Source organism: Rhinatrema bivittatum, chromosome 2, assembly GCF_901001135.1.
Source record: "Rhinatrema bivittatum chromosome 2, aRhiBiv1.1, whole genome shotgun sequence".
Taxonomy (NCBI): Eukaryota; Metazoa; Chordata; class Amphibia; order Gymnophiona; family Rhinatrematidae; genus Rhinatrema; species Rhinatrema bivittatum.
Window position 1 is genome coordinate 683,014,294 of NC_042616.1, and position 20,127 is coordinate 683,034,420.

General features: G+C 42.5%; 1 protein-coding gene across 1 annotated transcript in view; it reads right to left on the minus strand.

Annotated features, from left to right (window-relative positions):
- Positions 1-2,113: 2,113 nt before the first annotated feature.
- The window catches only part of ZNF704 (zinc finger protein 704), a 390,701-nt gene continuing 372,687 nt past the window's right edge, over positions 2,114-20,127 (minus strand). The window contains exon 9 of the mRNA XM_029591538.1: positions 2,114-9,491. Within this exon, the coding sequence (XP_029447398.1) occupies positions 9,380-9,491 (112 nt within the window). The 3' untranslated portion in view covers positions 2,114-9,379. The remainder of the gene's footprint in view (positions 9,492-20,127) is intronic.

Below are 20,127 nucleotides of genomic sequence, written 5' to 3' on the forward strand. Positions count from 1 at the left end.
TTCCTTTTTGTGTGTATTATTAGATTAACGTGGAAACATACGGGTTCTTTTTTTTTTTTTTTGATTTGTCAATTTTTTGAACCATGGCAGGAACAGAGCCATTAAAAACTTTAAGTTTTTCTGATGCCTCTCTTCAGTCCTTATTGGTTAGACCATCTATCTTTGCAGACATCCCAACACCTTCTAACACTGATCAATGGAAGAACTTGATGAAACTATCACGTAGGTCTGTCAGAACCATATTACATGCGGATACTCTTTTACGGGCGGATTTTAAATGCCTTGCTCACGTAAATCCGCCCGGATTTGCGCGCACAGAGCCCCGGGACGAGCGTAAGTCCCAGGGTTTTTTTAAAGGGGGCGTGTCGGGGGCGGGGCCGAATGACGCGGCGTTTCAGGGGCGGGACCGGGGTCGTGGCGCCGGCCCGGGGGCTTAGTCGAGGCCTCCGGACCAGCCCCCGGGTCGGATGACGGCGCGCGTAGATTTACGTCTGCTTCTAGCAGGCTTAAATCGAGGGACAAAGGTAAGGGGGGTTTAGATAGGGCCGGGGGGGTGGGTTAGGTAGGGGAAGGGAGGGGATGGTGAGGGGAGGGCGAAAGAAAGTTTCCTCCGAGGCCGCTCCGATTTTGGAGCGGCCTCGGAGGGAACAGAGGCAGGATGTGCGGCTCGGCGCACGCAAGCTGCCCAAAATCGGCAGCCTTGCGCGCGCTGATCCAGAATTTTATAAGATACGCGTGGCTATGCGCGTATCTTATAAAATCCAGCGTACTTTTGTTTGCGCCTGCTGAGCGAACAAAAGTACGCAATCGCGCTCTTTTTTAAAATCTACCCCTTAGAGTATTGTCACCACCATTGCATCCCACAAAGTTTGAGAGTATTGAAAGAACCACATTTATGCAAAGAAGATGAAGAGTTTGTAAATGATTGGAATGCCATCTTGAACAAGTGCAGTTTGGATCTTATGATCCTGATCATAAAAACAGCACAAAAGAAGGATCTTGCATTACAACATGAGATAACTACATTGAAGGAAGAAGTATCTCGAACGGTGGATTTGAATAGTTTTACGGAACAGCTTGAGTCATTGAATACATCTATTGAGAAATTGCAAACAGACATTAAAAAATTGAAATTAGAAAAATGTAACATGTACGAACACGACTATATCAAAGGCTACATCTATCCCTGGATGCAAGAAGGCAAAAGTCATGTGAAGACCAATCGGGTCACTTTTGATTCAAACAGTGACACTTCATCAGGAGACGAAGTACACAATAGACAAGTGAGACCAGATCAGCCACAAAAGATTCATTTTTTAGGGAGGTTGGAGGAGGTTGGAGGAGGATGTTGGGTACGACACAGAACAGCGGGTTTCACCTGGCAAGAAGAATCATCACGCCAGACCAGGTCGCAAACAAACCGCAATCTTTAATTTTGAATCTTTCTGATTTTTAATATGGCGCCGGCCGTCCATTGCTCCTACCATGTGACAGGGGCTGGCCAATGGCACCGATAGCCCCTGTGAATCGTTTTTGGACGATTTAAAATATCGTCCGATATTTTTTAAATCGCCATTAATCATTAAAGAGTGCAAGACAATAGAAATTTCACCGATTTATCGTGAAAAAATCGTTAATCGGGTTAGTGCACACTAACGGGAGTTAGGACACAACCTAAAAACCCACCCCAACCCCTTTAAAACCGCTCCCTTAGCCTCCACCACCCTCCCGACCCCCCCCCCCCAAAAACAATTTTAAAATTACCTAGTGGTCCAGTGGGCCCCGGGAGCGATCTCCCGCTCTCGGGCCATCGGATGCCACTAATAAAAATGGCGCTGATGGCCCTTTGCCCTTACCATGTGACAGGGTAACCATGCCATTGGCCGGCTCCTGTCACATGGTAGGAGCACTGGACGGCCGGCGCCATTTTTATTAGTGGCAGCCGATGGCCCGAGAGCGGGAGATCACTCTCGGGGCCCACTGGACCACCAGGTAATTTTAAAACGTTTTTGGGGGGGGGGGGCGGGAGGGTGGTGGAGGCTAAGGGAGCAGTTTTAAAGGGTCGGGGTGGGTTTTTTGTTTATCGGATCGGGCGCAGCCGATAAAAAAAAAAAACGATCGGGCCGGACGAAAATAAATGCACGATTTGAATCGGAACCGGACCCAAACCGATTCCGGTTCCGATTCACATCTCTACTGTGCAACCTTCTGGATTAAATTCAGCATTAGAATTACATGTGTTTCTATAAATTTGTTGTTGAGTTTCATCAAGAATACATATCATTTTGTCCGCCTGAGTCTATTGAAATAGACTTCATGGTTGTACCAATGAGGCTGGTAAACAATTAAAACTTTTTTTTGCTAACATAGCAACGTCTTTTGACGGCATCTCCAGCTGATATTCATCCGGTCATCTGGCGGCGTTTTTAGCTGATATTTAAATCCCTCCTTCAACGGAGGTCTCTGTTCCGGAGAAAAAGGTCTAGAGACGCCAGTCCGAGATAATTTATGATATTATCAACCTAAAGTTAAGTACAACAGAATTCAGTATGTGTTGCAGTAAATGTACTGATAGGAATGTTGATTTGGCTTTTTTGTAGTGCTTTGAAGCCGAAGTCAGTCTGAACTGTTTAAAAAACATTTAACTTTATCATACTCACTATGGCACCCAAAGAAGCATTCATAGATGCGAAACACCGGCTGTTGTCGGGCCTATTTTGAGTAATTTTGAGCAACATAACAGCCTATATAGCAAGTGTAATTTTATTTGAAATCATTTTTAAAAATGTTGTCAAAAGCACAACATGAAACCGCAAATGATTGAATAGAAGCCCTTGTTGAGCACGAGGGAATTCACCTGGCTTGCTGATGTGGCTTCAGCTACAGTAACATAATTATACAAAAAAAATTTTTGACACAATTTTCTATTATGAACTATTGAGAGAAATATTGGTAATACTCTTTTCTTTTGAGCAACGTTTTCCTTTTAATTAATGTGGAAACATATGGGTTCTTTTTTTTAAGATATAGTTATACCAGGCTTCAATCTATTCAGAAAGGACAGGGTAGGAAGAAAGGGAGAAGTGGTGGTATATATAAAAAATAGTATTAAGGTATAGAACTGCAGAGCTTAGAAGGTAAGGAGGCACCACTATGGATTAATCTGGAAAGAGAGAATAGAACACTTTATATTGGTGTAATAAACTGTCCGCAGATCTCTGTGAATCTCCCACTAGTTCTCCTTCCTCCACAGGAACCTCCACAAGCTGGATTCCAACCAGAAGCTGCCTCAGCACATCTAAACCTGTTCCTCTTCTGACTGTCTCATATAACAATGCTGTCAAACTCGTCAAGATGCTCCCAGGTTCAGGCAACAAGGTGCAGAAAGGGGATGGCTTATGCATGTATTCTTCAGGGCTCAGCAAAACCTCATCCAGCTAAAGCTCCATTCCTGAGCTTCTTGCAGTGTACCCCTCCCTATGAAGAAGGGCAGAACTGAGGGCTGTGAAGAAGTAGTCATGTCCAAAGGATTAACACTTAGCCTTCTGCTTCCTCCCCATAACAAAGGTAAAGGAAAAGGGAAATAAGTATTTTGTATTGCATACACGAGAGCAAAACCGGAGGCATCTAGCAGCCAGGTGCCATCTGGAATTATCTGCAAGATGTAGTATATTTGGATTTCAGAAAGGCTTTTAAACAAACTGAGTACCCTTGGGATGAGCCCTAAAATGACCAACTAGGTTAGAAACTGGTTGAGTGGAAGGCACAAAGGGTAGGGTAAATGGAGTTCACTCTAAGAAGACGGCCATTTCTAGTGATGTGCCACAGGGATCAGTCCTTAAATGGGTCCTTTTCAACTTATTTGTAAGCAATATTGTGGAAGGACTAGTGGGAGAGATTTGTCTTTTTGCAGATGATACCAAAATCTGTAAGAGTGTAGGCACCTGAAAAGGTGTTATAAACAGGAGAAGGAATCCTACAAATCTTGAGGAATGGTTTAAAGTCTGGGACCTAAGATTTAATGCTAAAAAATGCAGAGTAATGCATTTGGGCTGCAAAAACCTAAGGCAATGGTACAGTATAGGGTATAAGCAAATAGTGTAGAATAGACATGGTCACACAGGGGAGCATACGGCACATATGGGACTACATTTTTCTGGCACTCCATTTTGAAGCCCAAAATAAAGGCTGTTTTTGAAAGACTTTATTGTACCATTACTTTTATTCACTTAGAACAGCATTACCCATTGGTCTCACACCTTGCCTTCGTCAGGTATAGGATATGCAATTCTTCTATAAATGAAACAAGAGTTGGATCTGGGGGTAATTATATCTGATGATCTCAAGGTGACCAAGTAGGTGGATAAAAGCCAGAGAGAATCTTGGGTGCACAAGCAAAGGAACGGTTAGCAGAAAAAAAAAAAGAGGCAATATTGCTCCTATATATTTTTCTGGTGAGACCTAATTTGTAATTCTGTGTATTCCAAATTCTGGAGACTGCACCTTGAAAAGGATATAAACTGGATGGAGTTGATCCAGAATGTGGCTATTAAAATGATTGGTGGTCTTTATTATAAAGCATATGGGAACAGGCTTAAATATTTATACCTTAGAGGAAAGGCAAGATAGGGGAGTTATGATAAAGACATTTATTAAATACTTGCAAGATATCAATGCTCAAAAAAGCAGACTTCTTTCAACAGAAAGGAGGCTCTGGAATGAGGGATCATGGACTGAGGGTAAAAGGAGTAAATTTCAGGAGTAATCTAAGGAAATATTTCTTTACAGAGAGAGTGGTGGATGTGTGGAAAGCCTCCCAGTGAAGGTGGTGGAGACTAGGACTGTATGTGAATTCATGAAAGCATGGGACAAGTACAAGGAATCTCTGAGGGAGTGGTAGGGACTATATATCTGAGTAGCTGGTGTGGATGACGAGATAGGCTGTGTGGTTTTTTTTCTGCTGTTATGGTTCTAAATTTCTATTTTATATCATTCCTTTATTAACCTATAGTTTTATATCCCCTTTTGCATGAAGGTATATTTTCTGTTTGGACAAAAGATAATGTTTTAAATGTAAAGAGGTTTGTGTTTTAAAGTCCAATCTATTCTAGCACCTGGACAGGAAGCTGAAGGCAGTCTGAATCTTGACCACACTGGAATACTCCATGCATGTTGCTTACATGGAGACAGATATACTAAACTGTGCTGATAATCGTGTTAGCACTTGTTACATTGATTATGCATGTTATTGGCACTTTTAATACACACTGTTTAGTAATCACAAGCATCTGTGTAAAATCTATGCAAAACAGATGAGCTGAATAATTATGCAAGAAAGCTTATTACCATTAAATATAAAGCAAAATAACACATTAAAAATGTGCATACATTTATCGCAGGCCTATTTCTGAAAGAAACTTACAGAGGTGTAGTTATGTTTTCTTGTGTTAATGTTGGTGTATCATTAATGTAGCACGTCATTAACATGAGTCATTAATACCCTTTAACAGCCCATGTTATTGCAATTTAGTAATCAACTTCTTAGTAAGTCTTTTCCACCTGATATTTGCTATTGCTTTTTATCTAAACCTACTTTTCTAAATAAAGCACTCTGCATCTCTTTCTTAAATTTCACTATTTCTTCTCTTCCTGATATGGTACAGTAACCCCAAATATTGCAAATACTTCTCATTTTGGGGAAAAGATCTTTGGAAATGAGATGGAAGGGGCGGGGAGAGAGAGAGAGAGAAAGAAGTTGTATACAAAGGTGAAATATTTGGCTCCTCTGGCTTGGAAGGTCAAATCCAACAGATTATAAAGAGAAATGAGTGTTAGATGTTTTTGTGAATTTTGTTAGATAATACTTCTGAATGTTTTATATACCTAAACAACTTAACAACACTACGTGGATTAGGTTAAAGAGACAAACAGCATGAGTATTTAAAGGGTTGACATTTAAAAGTTGACGTGCAGCTAAAGATAACAGGGTAAGTTTGCCTGCTTACCTTTACCCAGATATTTAGCAGTACTTATCTTGTTAAATTTACCCCCATAAAATTTGTGTGGAAGGAGCGGTCTGCACAGATTTAGCCAGGTAGCACTGAATATCATACTATCTGGCTACATTTTAAAAGTTCACCTTGTGTATGCCCATCTCATCCCCTTTTTCTGCAGCTAAATTTGAGCAGATATTGATTTTACCTGTGCCAAATTTAGCTATATAGAGAGTGGAAGTTTTAAACAGGTATCTTTGAATATCCACCCCCCCCCCTGCTTTTTTTCCATACACACAGAATGGGTTAAAGGTATTAATAAATTGGGCCCTAAATGTGCCATAAACATAAAGCAAACAGTTGCCGACCTACATGGAGTATATGTAGAAATCTGAGTACTAAAATTCTATTTAAGTCTTGCAGTCGCACAAAGAAGGAAACAGAATGCAAGCTTCATTTACTGCCCAGTATAAAAGTATTGATGTTTCTTTCAGAAGCTAGCACCAGGAGACAACAGAATAGCATTGTCTGACACGGTTAGATTATGAGACACAATGCACTTATACTACGCAGTAACGGCATTTGTTTTAAAAAAGTAATTTTTTTAACGAGTGTACTGAGTGGATATGAGCTGTGAGCCATAAAACAGTCTCATGTAGGTAATCTGAAGGCCACGTTTTGGTAAACTGACTTCTATCACTGGAGATCTACTTAAAAAAAGAATATGAAGCTTATAAGTGGGTGCTTATTGATGGAATCCATTTGTCAACAAATGATGGCAGTTATATTGCAGCTATTTTGATAATTGATAGTACATTTTCTCTTGTGGATGTAGAGACCAATATTAGACTTGCAAGTCCTGCCACAATGATCACATTAAAGGCTACTGTGCTAACAGCTAAAGGCTGTTTCCTCTGGTCATGCTTCTGGGATAATCCACGTAACTATTTCTTATCATGAAGATGAACTCCAGGAGTGAGAAGGGAGCACCACTTTCTCATATTCCAAGAAATTGGTTCAGTGTCATACGTGATAAGATAACAGTCCTAGAAGAGGTTAGCAGTGCTATTGACTTTACAATGGCAACAACAATTTGCACGATGGCATATGAGCAGAAAAGATATTAATTACTAGGCCAGGATCTAATCAAATTCTGCTGTAGGACAGATGCAGGAAAGAAAGGTATGGAGAAAAAGCACACCTTTTAATGGGGGAACTATTTTCATGGCTGTTTTCTCCTATGATTCATGTATAAAATGGAGACAGATTATTTACAAGCAAATCTTCATAGCAGTGTTTGGTTGTTCAACTGCAACAAACTGGAAGGTTCAGTCAATATTAAATATCAACCTTTTTTCAGCGCAGATCACTAAATGCTGGAAAATATATTCTGTTTTCTTCTTTGATTTGGCTGTAAAGCCATATGTAATCTTGCTGCAACACTATGCATGAAATGGCATCATATAGTCTAAGACAGGATGATGTCATCCCAATACATCTAACCAGAGCCAGCTTTGGTAGGCCTGAATCATTCATATCATAGGTGTGCCAAGGAGAGCCATCTTATGGCATTTGTACACTTCAGAAGTATGTGCCTCCTTCTTCTTGAATAAAATCCAGATGATGGCACTAAGCAACCTATCTCACCATCCTTTAGGTTGCAAAGGTAATCCAAATAAAGAATGCAGGACAGAAATTATTCATGGGTAGTTATTCCTCAAAGTATTATATACTCAATTTATCAGCCTCGATGGCAGATTGAAGACTGAAGTTGGACTACTATGTCACAGTTATTAAAACCTAGTAATGCAAAGATTAGCTCTCATTTTCTGTCTATGCAAACATACTTAGTAAAGCCTCACTTGCTACAAAGTCTGCTATAAAACCAATGAGATGAAATTTGCCCCATGCCAAACCACGTGTTCCATCATTGTGCCGCGATTCAGAGTGGACTCCTCCTCTGTGTTAGATGGGCTGCTTTTGTGGTGGGCACTCAAACTTGCACTCTCTCTTTACCAAAGTAGTTTTCTCCATGGAAATGAAGGCATAACTTTGTGTTCAATAAATGAACAAAGAATTGTTTCGGGCCTCTGGTGTATTTCCATTTTTATAATGTCAATTTTTAATTTTTGTTTTAAAGATTTATACCTTTAAAATGGCCTGAGGATGAAGTAGCGTAAAGCATGGAAACCTATCAAAAGTGCTTTCTATAAACAAATCAGTTCTTTTTTCTTCCCTTAATGAGAAACTTTTATAGAAGAATGACATTCAATATGACACTGCTCTGTTAATATGAAGGATAAACACCTGGGATTACGTTGCTGGAAGTATTTCTTGATTTCCCATTTATGTTCTTTGTACCTCTCACTATTATTAATAGGTTAATAGAAATGATGAATGAGCTATTAAGCTGGTAAGAAGAAAGAAAGCTGACAGTCTGAAGAGCTAATTTTGTCTCACATTCCTGAAATATCGTGTAGAATTCATAGCAATGGTGTTGCCCAGGTCTTGGGAGGGATTTACAGCTGGATCATGGAAGCTATGCAAGCTTGTCATTATGTCTCTCATTCAGGAATGGGATGAATGGGATGGAAAAGTTTTTAAAACCCAAATCGGATTTCTGTTCTGTATGCTTCCAGCAATAGTAATTTAAAACCATGCCTTTCCAACTGGAGCTAGTTCGAGTGACTGCTGAGGTCTGCTGGTGATTTCCATCATGTCTCCTCTATCTTATCAACTTGCTTTCATCCTTGCAGTTTCATGTTTTCTTCCAGCAAAAGAGGATGTGCAATCCTCAAAAAGTTAAATATCAGAAAAAGTAAACAAAAAAAAAATCATTGACAAAAAGATCATTACTGTATGTTGCAGCTTTCAGTTTTTGTACAACTGTTGTTGAGTAAACTGTAGTTTAGTCAGTTTTAAAAAGCATCAATAAATCATTGAAATATGTGTTAGTCTAAAAGCTTATAAAATGATCTTCATTCCAGTAAAAGAGGTGTTTCTTGGTTCATATGCTACAGAAGTTCACAGTACAGACATTAATGTGGTTAAAAAATTGTCCAAGAGACTTCATGGCTCTTAGAGATAGCTGAAGGTTGCCATTTCCTTCCTGTAATTACAAAAAAAAAAAGAAAATGTTTAGCTGCTCTGGGTTCAGTCTTTAGTAAGACTGACCCATTATTTTTTGCTTCTCTGTTTAACACAGGTTCTTTTTTTTTTTTTTCAAATAAGTGCTTGTCCTTGGCTACAAGTGCTTGATTCTGTAATACAAAGTGATTTAAGTTTTAAGAGATAAAGCACAGGACTGAGGGAAAACTGTACAAGTGCAGATACAGTTGAGTTCATAATGTACTGTACAGCCCTAGAGCCCTGAATGCTTCCAGTCCTCAGTCAATGAACCTCTGACAGGCCTTCTTCCAGCGGCAGGCTGTGCACCACATATCTCTGTTTTCCATTCCATATACCTTCCGACACTTCTTGGCTTCCCCACGTGGCTTCCTGACAAAGGAAGAGAGAGAAACCGAATCAGAAAGCATTCCTTCTTCTGCATGCCAACAATCAGTGAGCATGGTTTAGATACTTCCTCTGCCTTTCACTAATCACTGGAAAGCAAGCAAGTGCTCAAAGACAAGACTGCCAGCCTGCCTGCCTTTCATGACTGCATTCAATACTATTTCTAACACAAGAACTCACACTTAACTACTTACAAAATGGTCACCTCTGAGGTGGATTGCAGCAGGGATTAGGCAGAATTTGGGAGAACACAAGCGCTTTACTAACTTTTATCAAAGTTTGCCACAAACTAATTTACAGTATTTATGAAGCTTGGCCTAAAAATAACCATGGAAAAATGTCCATGTGTGTTCATAAAACACATACAAATATTTATTTTTGTATCTTTTAATTTTTTTTTTAAATATATTAGTATTATACATTAAGGAGTCCATTTTCAAAGGGCCTCTGAATGATTAAAATAATCAGGCTAATTTTATCCTGCTATTTTTAGCTAAATTTTCACTCAGACTTAACCAGCTAGGTTTTGGGCTTACAAAAATGACCTAAATCTAGCTGTGTAAATTTTGAGTGGCTAGATTTAGGACTTCTGTTTGTGCAGCTGGGGTTGTCTGCCTAAATCTTAAGTTCACCCCAGAAATCCTCTTGGAGTGGCTTTCTTTCTGCACGAAGAAATTTGGATGCATTATGAATATAGGTGGGAAAATTTAGCAGTCAGTGTAAAGTATTTTGAAAAGCAGAGGTTTAACTGGCTAAGGGCCTCATTTCCTAAAGTATCGCAGGCCTGCGATACTTTAGGAAATGAGGGGCGGGGGGCCGAAACGTGGGGCGGGCCTGCGCTAGCCGGCAGCGATCGCACCGTCACGGTGCGATCGCTGCCGGTTTCGCACCCAATAGCACCACCATAGGAGGTGTAGCTATTGGGAGCAAAATAGGACGCAAAAAGGGCCTTACCTTTTCGCTGTCCGTGGCGTCGGCGCAGGGTCGGCCCCGGTGATGCCCCGACTCCTCCTCTTCTGGGGCCGACTCTGCCTCGACTCCGCCCCCATCCTGGTATCGCACGTGATAAGGGACTTTTCGTGTGCGAAAGGTCCCTTATCGCGTTCGAGCCGCTTAGAAAATGAGGCCCTAAATCCCAAAGATAGCCAATTAAACTTTTTGAAAATCAACTCTTAAGTGAACAAACCATGGAAATAAGGAATAGCAGAATTGCCTTTCAGCTACCTCTGCAATGATCAGATTTCCTTAATGTGTGTTCCATCATAAATGGATGAGGGTGGGTGTTTGGTAGGGTAAAAATTAATGGCTAGACCTGATTGTTGGACTAGGGGCAGAAATATATATGTTTATCTAGCTGGAATGGTAGAGGGCCAAACAGAGAAGATGACAAAGCGAACATGCGCAAAGCAGGGCAGGGCTCCCAACAGAGCAAGGTCAATCAACATACACAGGGCTTTGGTACACTGGCAGATATAATCATGGGGAGGTGACACGTTCTCTAGCATAGAAAGCAGGCTGACTTAGCTACCCTTCCCAGCTAAGGATAAAATGAAGCACCAGCAATATCCTGCAGGTGGTCAAGCTTATATAGCTGACTACTGGATGATGTCCCTACATGAGGAAGGTGATAGTAAGAAAAAATGAAGGGTGATGACCGGGTTAAAACAGTATAGGTGGCAGCTGGCAGTTGGGTGAAATTTTTAGCTAGTACAGTGTAGGGAGAAGCAACCGGGCAGGTCAAATGATCCTTTATGGGATTAATTCACTAAAGTTCTGTAAGATTCGTGGACCCATGCTGCTGTGGGAAGGTTTGCTGAACCTATGGGGGAGGCCACTTCACCTATACCAACTCCTTTTCCCTTGGGTTCTGGGGGCCAGCAGGTTTTAGGCAAGATTCTCTTAGCATAGGCACTGAGTCAGGCTAGGTTTAGAGGCAGTCGGCAGGCAAGCATGGTCAATGTCGAGGCTAGGGTCAGTGGCAGGTAGCAGGCAAGAATAGTCGAGGTCCAGGCTAGGGTCAAATCCAGAAGTCAGTCTGAGGGCAGGCGTAGGGAATACAGCGAAAGACTGACACGGCAAGGCAGGGAGAAGGTGGGGGACAAGCATAAGGGAAGAGGGCATGACTGCAAGGAAGGGCAGTGGGGTGCTGATCATGCTAGAGAGGGAGGAAGTTGTGGAGGGAGGGGGGATTTCAGTGTTAAGGCCCTTCTTGTTTTTCTTCTCTATGTCTCCCCTGAGGCTCTCCTATCTCCTTGCTTAATGCAGCATTTTCTGCTGCAACAGCCCAAACTCCTCCTTTTTCACCAGCTACCTGCCTCTGGCCAGCATCTGGAATGTGATCTGGAATGAGTGCTAAACTCAATCATAGTATATGATTGCTTATTAGCAAGTGATTTAGTGAATAGGGTGATAATTTGTTTGAGCTCACTGTACTATCATTTGCATCTGATTATGCTCATTAGCATGAGCCTAAACAATACTGTTCATGGTCTAATTTGCTAAAGCATTAATGTACACATTATGGGGATAATTTTCAAAATGATTTACATGGGTAAAAATGGGTTTTATATGTGTAAATGCACTTTACGCTTGTAAGTGGGCTTTTGAAAATTGCTCTGACATATGCTATTGAAATGTCAGTAGGTTTTTCATGTTTGGCCCCCCTTTGTTCCAGACTATGAATTACCCCTGTGCTTGAGATGGGGAGTACCACATAAGAAATTATATTTACTAATATGATTTAACTTCAGGTTCATAGCTTGAGTGGGGGATGAAACAGGGTCCTGGTCACCCCGATACCACAATTCTGTGCCCTTCCCAAACAACCTCTCACTTGTGGCACCACAGACCCAGATAAAATCATCACACCAAAATAAAAAGTAATTAACCTTTTTATTAGTATTATGTAAGTAAATCCAACCAAAACATTATATGGGAAAAGTACAGCTGTGAAGTATAATATAAACTTGCAGTTTTCTTATTTTAAATCAAGCAATGCAAAAATAACACTGGGTATGGCCTGATATGGCCAGAAAAAAGAAGGGAACGCTAATAGAGAGAGGTGTGTCCTTGCTATGATTGTACATGTAGCTCAGCTATGAAGCAAGAACAGCTATCTCTCTATTTCCTCAGAGTGCAGATTTTTCTTTCTATCTCTTCAGAAGAATAACTGATTATAGGCTGTGAGATGCACAATTCTCTTCCTGGTTCCTAGCTCCAACTCTTGGCCATCCTCACCCCCCCCCCCCCACCCCACCCCCACCCCCCCCCCCCCCCACCACCCAACACACACACAGATAGAGACAGCCAAATTGTGCCTTTTCTACCTTAAATGGCCTCCTGACATTTCTTTGGCTTCCTCCTCTGCTGGTTATGTACTGCTGTTCACTGTACAGGCTAAACAGTACTGCCCTTTTCCCAACTTGTTAACACTGTTGAGTGTTGGATGCTGACTCTTTCAGAAATTTGTCATTCACAGGAGAGCACACAGGGGTTTTGGACATATTTTTATATTTCTTCACCTTGGCTGTGGCAGTTTGTAGTCTCTGCAGGCTTGTAAACCCCTTTTTTGATAGGTCCAAAAAACATTAACCAGATACAGATGCAGTTGGGTCCACATTGTAAGGCTCCAACACATGATAAACTCATGAGGTAGGAATCTGGTTTACAGTAGCTTGCTACACTCCTCCCCACTTTTCTGGGGAGCGTGTTCTGACATCTCTGAAAAGGAAACGGGTTAAAACAACCTCTGTCTAATACAAATCAATCACTAACTAATGAAACAGCAACATTAACAATTTTCATTTTGTCAAATCAATTCAAACCTAAGATTCTTTTTATACTAGTCACTACTCCCCTGGGGGCTATTGGCTGAGGAATTACTGAGGGCACCCCCAACACATTGTAAGTGAGCTTCTGTATCAATTTAATCACCCTTTTTCCTAATGCTTCTTCCCCTCCCCCACCATTTTCCAAATGGGGATCATCCTCTGTTCCACTGCTATAGCAAGGGGCACCAAATGCTACCTGGGGTGCCCCACTGGGTTCTGCATGCCCATGTGTTTTCACACTGCCTGAAATTCCACCCTTCCCATTTATTAGCTCAATCAGGGGTTCAGGGGTTCTTGATGCTTGAGGTTCACTCGGCTTATCAGGGGCGGCCCTAACAAATTCAGGCATAGGCAGCAATCAGGTTGCTGAAGGAGGTGCCTGAATTGGTGCAAGAGGGAGGTTAGCATGTCCGAGGACATGGTGCCTCCAGCAGTTTAACTGGTATTTGGGTGAATTGGTCTGGGGGAACCTTTGTGCTCACAAATGCGCTACCCTGTTGGCCCCTCAGTTGCCGGAGTCCCTGTGGTTGGGGTGCAGATGAGGGAGCAGTGTCAAGTGAAAGCAATCGCACCATTTTCTCTAAGGGAAGCATGTGATTCCGGTGTAATGTTCTTTCAGGGCCTTGACCACTTTCTGGCTGTACTCAGTAGACAGATAGGTTTGGTAACTTGCAGAAAATGAGATATGGTTCTTTGTGCTACCGATTGGCCAACTTATGCTTTCCTGGGATACCCAATTCTTTCACCAGTACCCAATCCCCATCACTCAGTTCATGATTCTTAACATTGCCATCAAATGGACTTTCTTACTAGTGTTTCAGCTTTCTGCTGTTGTGTCGGAGGTGGACCCTTGGGTCGAGGTGGGGTTGACGCAACCCATGGGTAAGGACCTACGGGTCTCCACCGTCCGTAGGTGGAGTGGACTGAAAGGCAGAGGCCACTGAAGCTTCACCTATACCAGCCCTCATTCCCCGCGGGTTGAGCCTTTGGGTGCCAGGGTCGTCAGGACTTAGGTGGGCCTCTGTGTATAGTTGCAGGAGAAGTGAGTTCAGCCCAGAGACAGCAGGCGAGGAATGGTACAGATCTACTTTGGACTTGGACTAGGTCCTGGAAACTCAGATACCAGTGTAATGGATGTAGACAGAGGGCGCTCGAGCAAAGGTAGGCCGAAGCCTGATGAATCCACGTCAAGGTAGTAGGCAGAAGCGGCGTCCAATGATAGGCTTGAGTCAGGGCCGGCGGCAATCCAGAGGCAATGGCAAGCAAGGCTGAGGTCTGATTTCTGAGATGGTCAATAGCGTAGTCAAGCAAAGCTGAGGTCTGATCACGGAGATAGTCAATAGCGTTGTCGGATGAAGCAAGGTCTGGGTTGGAGATAGGCTGTATCGTAGTCGGGCAAAGCAGAGATCTGGGTCTGGAGACAGGCTGTATCGTGGGCAGGCAAAGCAGAGGTCTGGGTCTGGAGATAGGCTGGAACATAGTCAGGCGAAGCAAAGTCAAAGTCCGTGTAGTCAATCCGTAGCATAAGCAGAACAGGAACAAGGAAACAGGAACCAGGAACACCAGGGAACAGGAGCGTAGGGAAGAGACGAATCTCTTAATAGCAACGAGTACTCGACCAGCAAGGAGACCTGTTGCAAAGGCAACGCTATGGAGTGGAGCCCGAGCTTAAATACTATGAATAGTGTTACATCTAAGAAGTATACCCACTTCTTAGATGTATCACAGAAAATCATTTGCTTCCTGTCAGTCGCTTAATACATCATCTATGCTCAGCAGGATGTACTGGTGTGGAATAGTTCTCCTGTTCAACGTCCAGTAGTCTATGCACATATGAACTGCCCCATTCTTCTTCTTAGCCACCACTATAGGGGGAGGCATAGGGGCTTCTTGATCCCTGTATTATTCAGCTTGTTCCTTAGGTGCTAGCTGATGACAAGTCAAATAGATAAGCACAGCAGTGTGTGAAAGGTCTCTCTCTCCTGGGGAGCTTCCCCAAATAGTTTACTTGGTACTATATAGAAAGCGAGCCTGGTTTCAGTCTCTTACAGAAAGACCATGGTTCACCAGTTTTTCTTTCCCAGCAAGCTGAAAAGCTGAAGCAATTAAGATAAGATACTGAATTTGAGGACAAAAGGCAAGGAAATAAACTGTCTCCTTCCTCTGCTAAATACTCTCTGTGCAAAGCATAGATTATTTAACACAGGTTCTTAGGAGGATGATCCATCCATGTGCTCTTGGAGCTGGATATCTCTGGAAAGGAAGTCTCTCAGTTCTTGGTTCCTCTGTACCTTGTTGGGATTGTACATACAGCTCTGCAATGAAGTAAGTACAGCTATCTGTTTCTCTATTTCCTCAGATCGCAGATATCTGTCTCTAGTTCTTGATAATTGGCTCTTCAGGAGAATAACTGATTACAGGGCTGCCAGATGCACTCTTCTCTTCCTGGCTCCAACTCCTCATGTCCCTGCCCCCCACACACAGACACAGCCAAATTGCACCTTTTCTACCTTAAATGGTTTCCCAGCATTCCTTTGGCTTTCTCTTCTGCTGGTTATATAGTGCTGTTCTCTGGACAGGATAAACAGTATGGCTGTTTTCTCAACTTGTTAATGCTGTGAGCGCCGAATGCTGCTTCCTGCAGAACATTTGTCATTCACAGGAGAGCACACAGGTGTTTTTGACATTTTTATATAACTTTACCTTGGCTGTGGTGACTTGCAGTCTCTGCAGAACTGAAAAACCCTATTGACAGATCTAAAACACATCACTCAGATCAAGATGCAGCTGAGTTCATATTGTACATCACATGAAAAGCTCATGGGGGCAGGAATCTAGTTTATAGTAGTTTGCTACCCAAGTGTAAATGCACTTAGGAATGGTAATTTTCAAACGGGCACATAGGCACAAATATTCGCGTGTGTGTTGGCACGTGCCCAGAGACATGGCAATTTTATAACATGCACACACAAATGCATGCTTAAGCATACATATATGTGCACCTCATTTTAAGCCTGTGTGCAAGCAGGGTTTGAGCCATGCAAGTGAGGGAATTTTATTACAGGCGCTCAACCATGCCATGACCAGTTTATCCACCAGTTTTCCCAGTCTAGAGTTAGGTCCTCCAAAACCCCCTGGTTCTTTAGCTTGTATTCTCCCCAGTTATTCCAGACCCCATAAACCCCTCACAGATGCCTGAAAATAGTTTTATTAAGACGTGCATCTCCTTCATAGCAGAAGTAAAGTTATGCGGCTCTGAACCAGAGCGTGCGCCCAGGCGCGTAGGTACTTGCATGCACATCTCATGGTCTCGGCCCGGAACGTCCTCTTCACACCCCTTTTTGGGCTATACAAGATGTAGCGCATCAGCACTTGCACATACATCCGGGCATCTTATAAAATTAGGTGGGCGCATGTAAGTGCCAGATGTGCATCCATCTCCCAATTTTGGTGAATGCCTGGCTTTTAAAATTCACCTTTAATGCTTTAGTAAATCATGTCATTTATCATCCACATTAACCGGTTTAGCAGGATAATTGTTAGCACCTAATGTAAATTGTCCCCTATATAGATTACTATGACAATAAATCAAATCTCTGTGGGGGCAGCAACAACCAGCATTTGAATGGAGTGCCTGGGCTGCCTGACCCATGACGCCAGGAGACCTGTGCTAATTTCCCTAACAGCTACTCTGTGCTAATTTTCCTAACAGGTACTCTGTACTTGAGGTACAGGTCCTGTAGCATTGCAAAGTCCCGTTTTGTTCCGATTTCTTAGTTTCCTGGGACATTAAACATTAATTCCTCAGACCTCCAGTGCTCTGGATTGGACTGGTGTATGCAACTTCTGGAACGATGACACTGTACACGTTTCAATTTATAACAGCCCAGAGACATTTCTATGCAGAAAACAGAGAGCAGCCCTGTCTGCATCATTCTGGACAGATAAAGTTTCTGCTTCTCTCCCTGCTCTTTGAAATCAAACTATTGGCTCAACGGTGGCTCCCCCCATTTTACATCCCCACCTCTCCCGTACAGCCCAGTCATTGATCAGGGGCCACAGACAGTTAATCCTTCCCGAGTCTGGTAAATGCGCACCAGAGTCTGGCCAGTAGGCGTTTCTGATGGAGAATGGCCAGACCTCCCTCCTCCCTGGGTCTGTGAATGCTGCTTCTACTGAAATTTAGGCAAGATACCTGAAGCTCTAATTTAAATTTTAAAAAAATGTACAAAACAGGCAGAGAAGGAAATTCAGTGAATGATTTTTTTTTTTAATTTTACTGTCCATCTCTTAATGATGCGAAGGGGTATCCACATAGTCTCCAAATATGTTGTTTAAAAATATCATGCAAGTTGACACTTTACAGAGCAGGGGGATGGGGGTGGAGGTTTCAGGGGAAATGGCGGTACAAAAAAAAGACCTCCCCAAACAATCTGGTGTATATTCGAAATATATTTGAAGGACACCGACATGAGAAGAGGGTGATGGGAATTAGAGATGTGAATCGTGTCCTCGATCGTCTTAACGATCGATTTCGGCTGGGAGGGGGAGGGAATCGTATTGTTGCCGTTTGGGGGGGTAAAATATCGTGAAAAATCGTGAAAAATCGTAAAAAATCGAAAAAAACGTAAAATCGCAAAACCGGCACATTAAAACCCCCTAAAACCCACCCCCGACCCTTTAAATTAAATCCCCCACCCTCCCGAACCCCCCCCCAAATGACTTAAATAACCTGCGGGTCCAGCGGCGGTCCGGAACGGCAGCGGTCCGGAACGGGCTCCTGCTACTGAATCTTGTTGTCTTCAGCCGGCGCCATTTTCCAAAATGGCGCCAAAAAATGGCGGCGGCCATAGACGAACACGATTGGACGGCAGGAGGTCCTTCCGGACCCCCGCTGGACTTTTGGCAAGTCTTGTGGGGGTCAGGAGGCCCCCCCCAAGCTGGCCAAAAGTTCCTGGAGGTCCAGCGGGGGTCAGGGAGCGATTTCCCGCCGCGAATCGTTTTCGTACGGAAAATGGCGCCGGCAGGAGATCGACTGCAGGAGGTCGTTCAGCGAGGGTTCCGGCGCCTTGCTGAACGACCTCCTGCAGTCGATTTCCTGCCGGCGCCATTTTCCGTACGAAAACGATTCGCGGCGGGAAATCACTCCCTGACCCCCGCTGGACCTCCAGGAACTTTTGGCCAGCTTGGGGGGGGCCTCCTGACCCCACAAGACTTGCCAAAAGTCCAGCGGGGGTCCGGAAGGACCTCCTGCCGTCCAATCGTGTTCGTCTATGGCCGCCGCCATTTTTCGGCGCCATTTTGGAAAATGGCGCCGGCTGAAGACAACAAGATTCAGTAGCAGGAGCCCGTTCCGGACCGCTGCCGTTCCGGACCGCCGCTGGACCCGCAGGTTATTTAAGTCATTTGGGGGGGGGGTTCGGGAGGGTGGGGGATTTAATTTAAAGGGTCGGGGGTGGGTTTTAGGGGGTTTTAGTGTGCCGGCTCACGATTCTAACGATTTATAACGATAAATCGTTAGAATCTCTATTGTATTGTGTTCCATAACGGTTTAAGACGATATTAAAATTATCGGACGATAATTTTAATCGTCCTAAAACGATTCACATCCCTAATGGGAATATCTAAAAAAACATTGGCTGGCAGGCAGCCTCGGCTCATACCGAAGTGCTCTATCTGGTAGCAGACGCAATCTGTGTCAGACAGGGGATTCAAAAACGAGTGGGAGGAGGGGCCTATATTCATACAGGTGCTGGATTCTAGCCTTAGGAGTTATGTCTGAAATGAGTGTTCTGTTCTTCACTTTAATAATTTGGCTGAAACTGATAGGCCTCTTTAACAGGCTGTTTCATGTGGACACATTTTTCGTTTTTCCTTTTGCGGAAGTTGTGCTCAATTCACCTATCATCTCTGTACTGTGCAGTCATTGTCAGATTTGAGGAATTAACATGCTCAATAGGGCTCAATAGGGCTTTTTTAAACATAAAAATGTGATCTGTGTACAGTACCCTACCTCATTCAAAAAGTGCCATAGGATATTTAATTTTGACTGAATAGTGCATTAAAGGGTTCCCCCTTTAATTATTTTGTATTTTTTATATCACCATTCCAACGAAACTCATGATAAAATATAAACAGAATATAATAAAATGCATTAGATATTGAAATTTTCTGGTTTATAGATATGATATGGTCATCTTTCACTGTAATTTTGTTTACCATTGATTTGTTAATTTTGTGCTCCACCCTATGCATATTTTTTTATGATTTAGTGGAAAATAAAATTGAATAAATAAATTAAAAACAACAAAGTAAAAATAGCATGAGAGACATTGTTTCTGGTTTCTCCCAAATCACATAAAGAAACATATTTGCCTGAAGTAATGTATGTACCAACGCCAAATGTAAGTTGGGCAGATTTAAAGTGTATATTTGGGTTGAATTCAATTTTAGATTTTCTCCTTGTAGTATGGAATTTGAGCTTTTAGTTTTGTTTCTGAAGTTTTTTATAATTTGATAATTTGTTAGTATTTTGATTTATGTCATTTATACATGTTTTCTTGAACAGTGCTTCAGACAGTTTTATCTTAGAATTGCAGAAGCGATTGACAAGAAATTTTAAATACATTTTCCACATTTTAAGAATATGAATTGCCATTTTGTTTGTCTTATCCAGCAGGTTTCTAAGGAATGGGAAACTCCTTTGGATCTATAAAAGAATGAGTGAGTGGAATGTGTTTACCCACTCAAATCCACTCCACTTTGTGCTCTTTCAAAAAGTACTCAGGCGA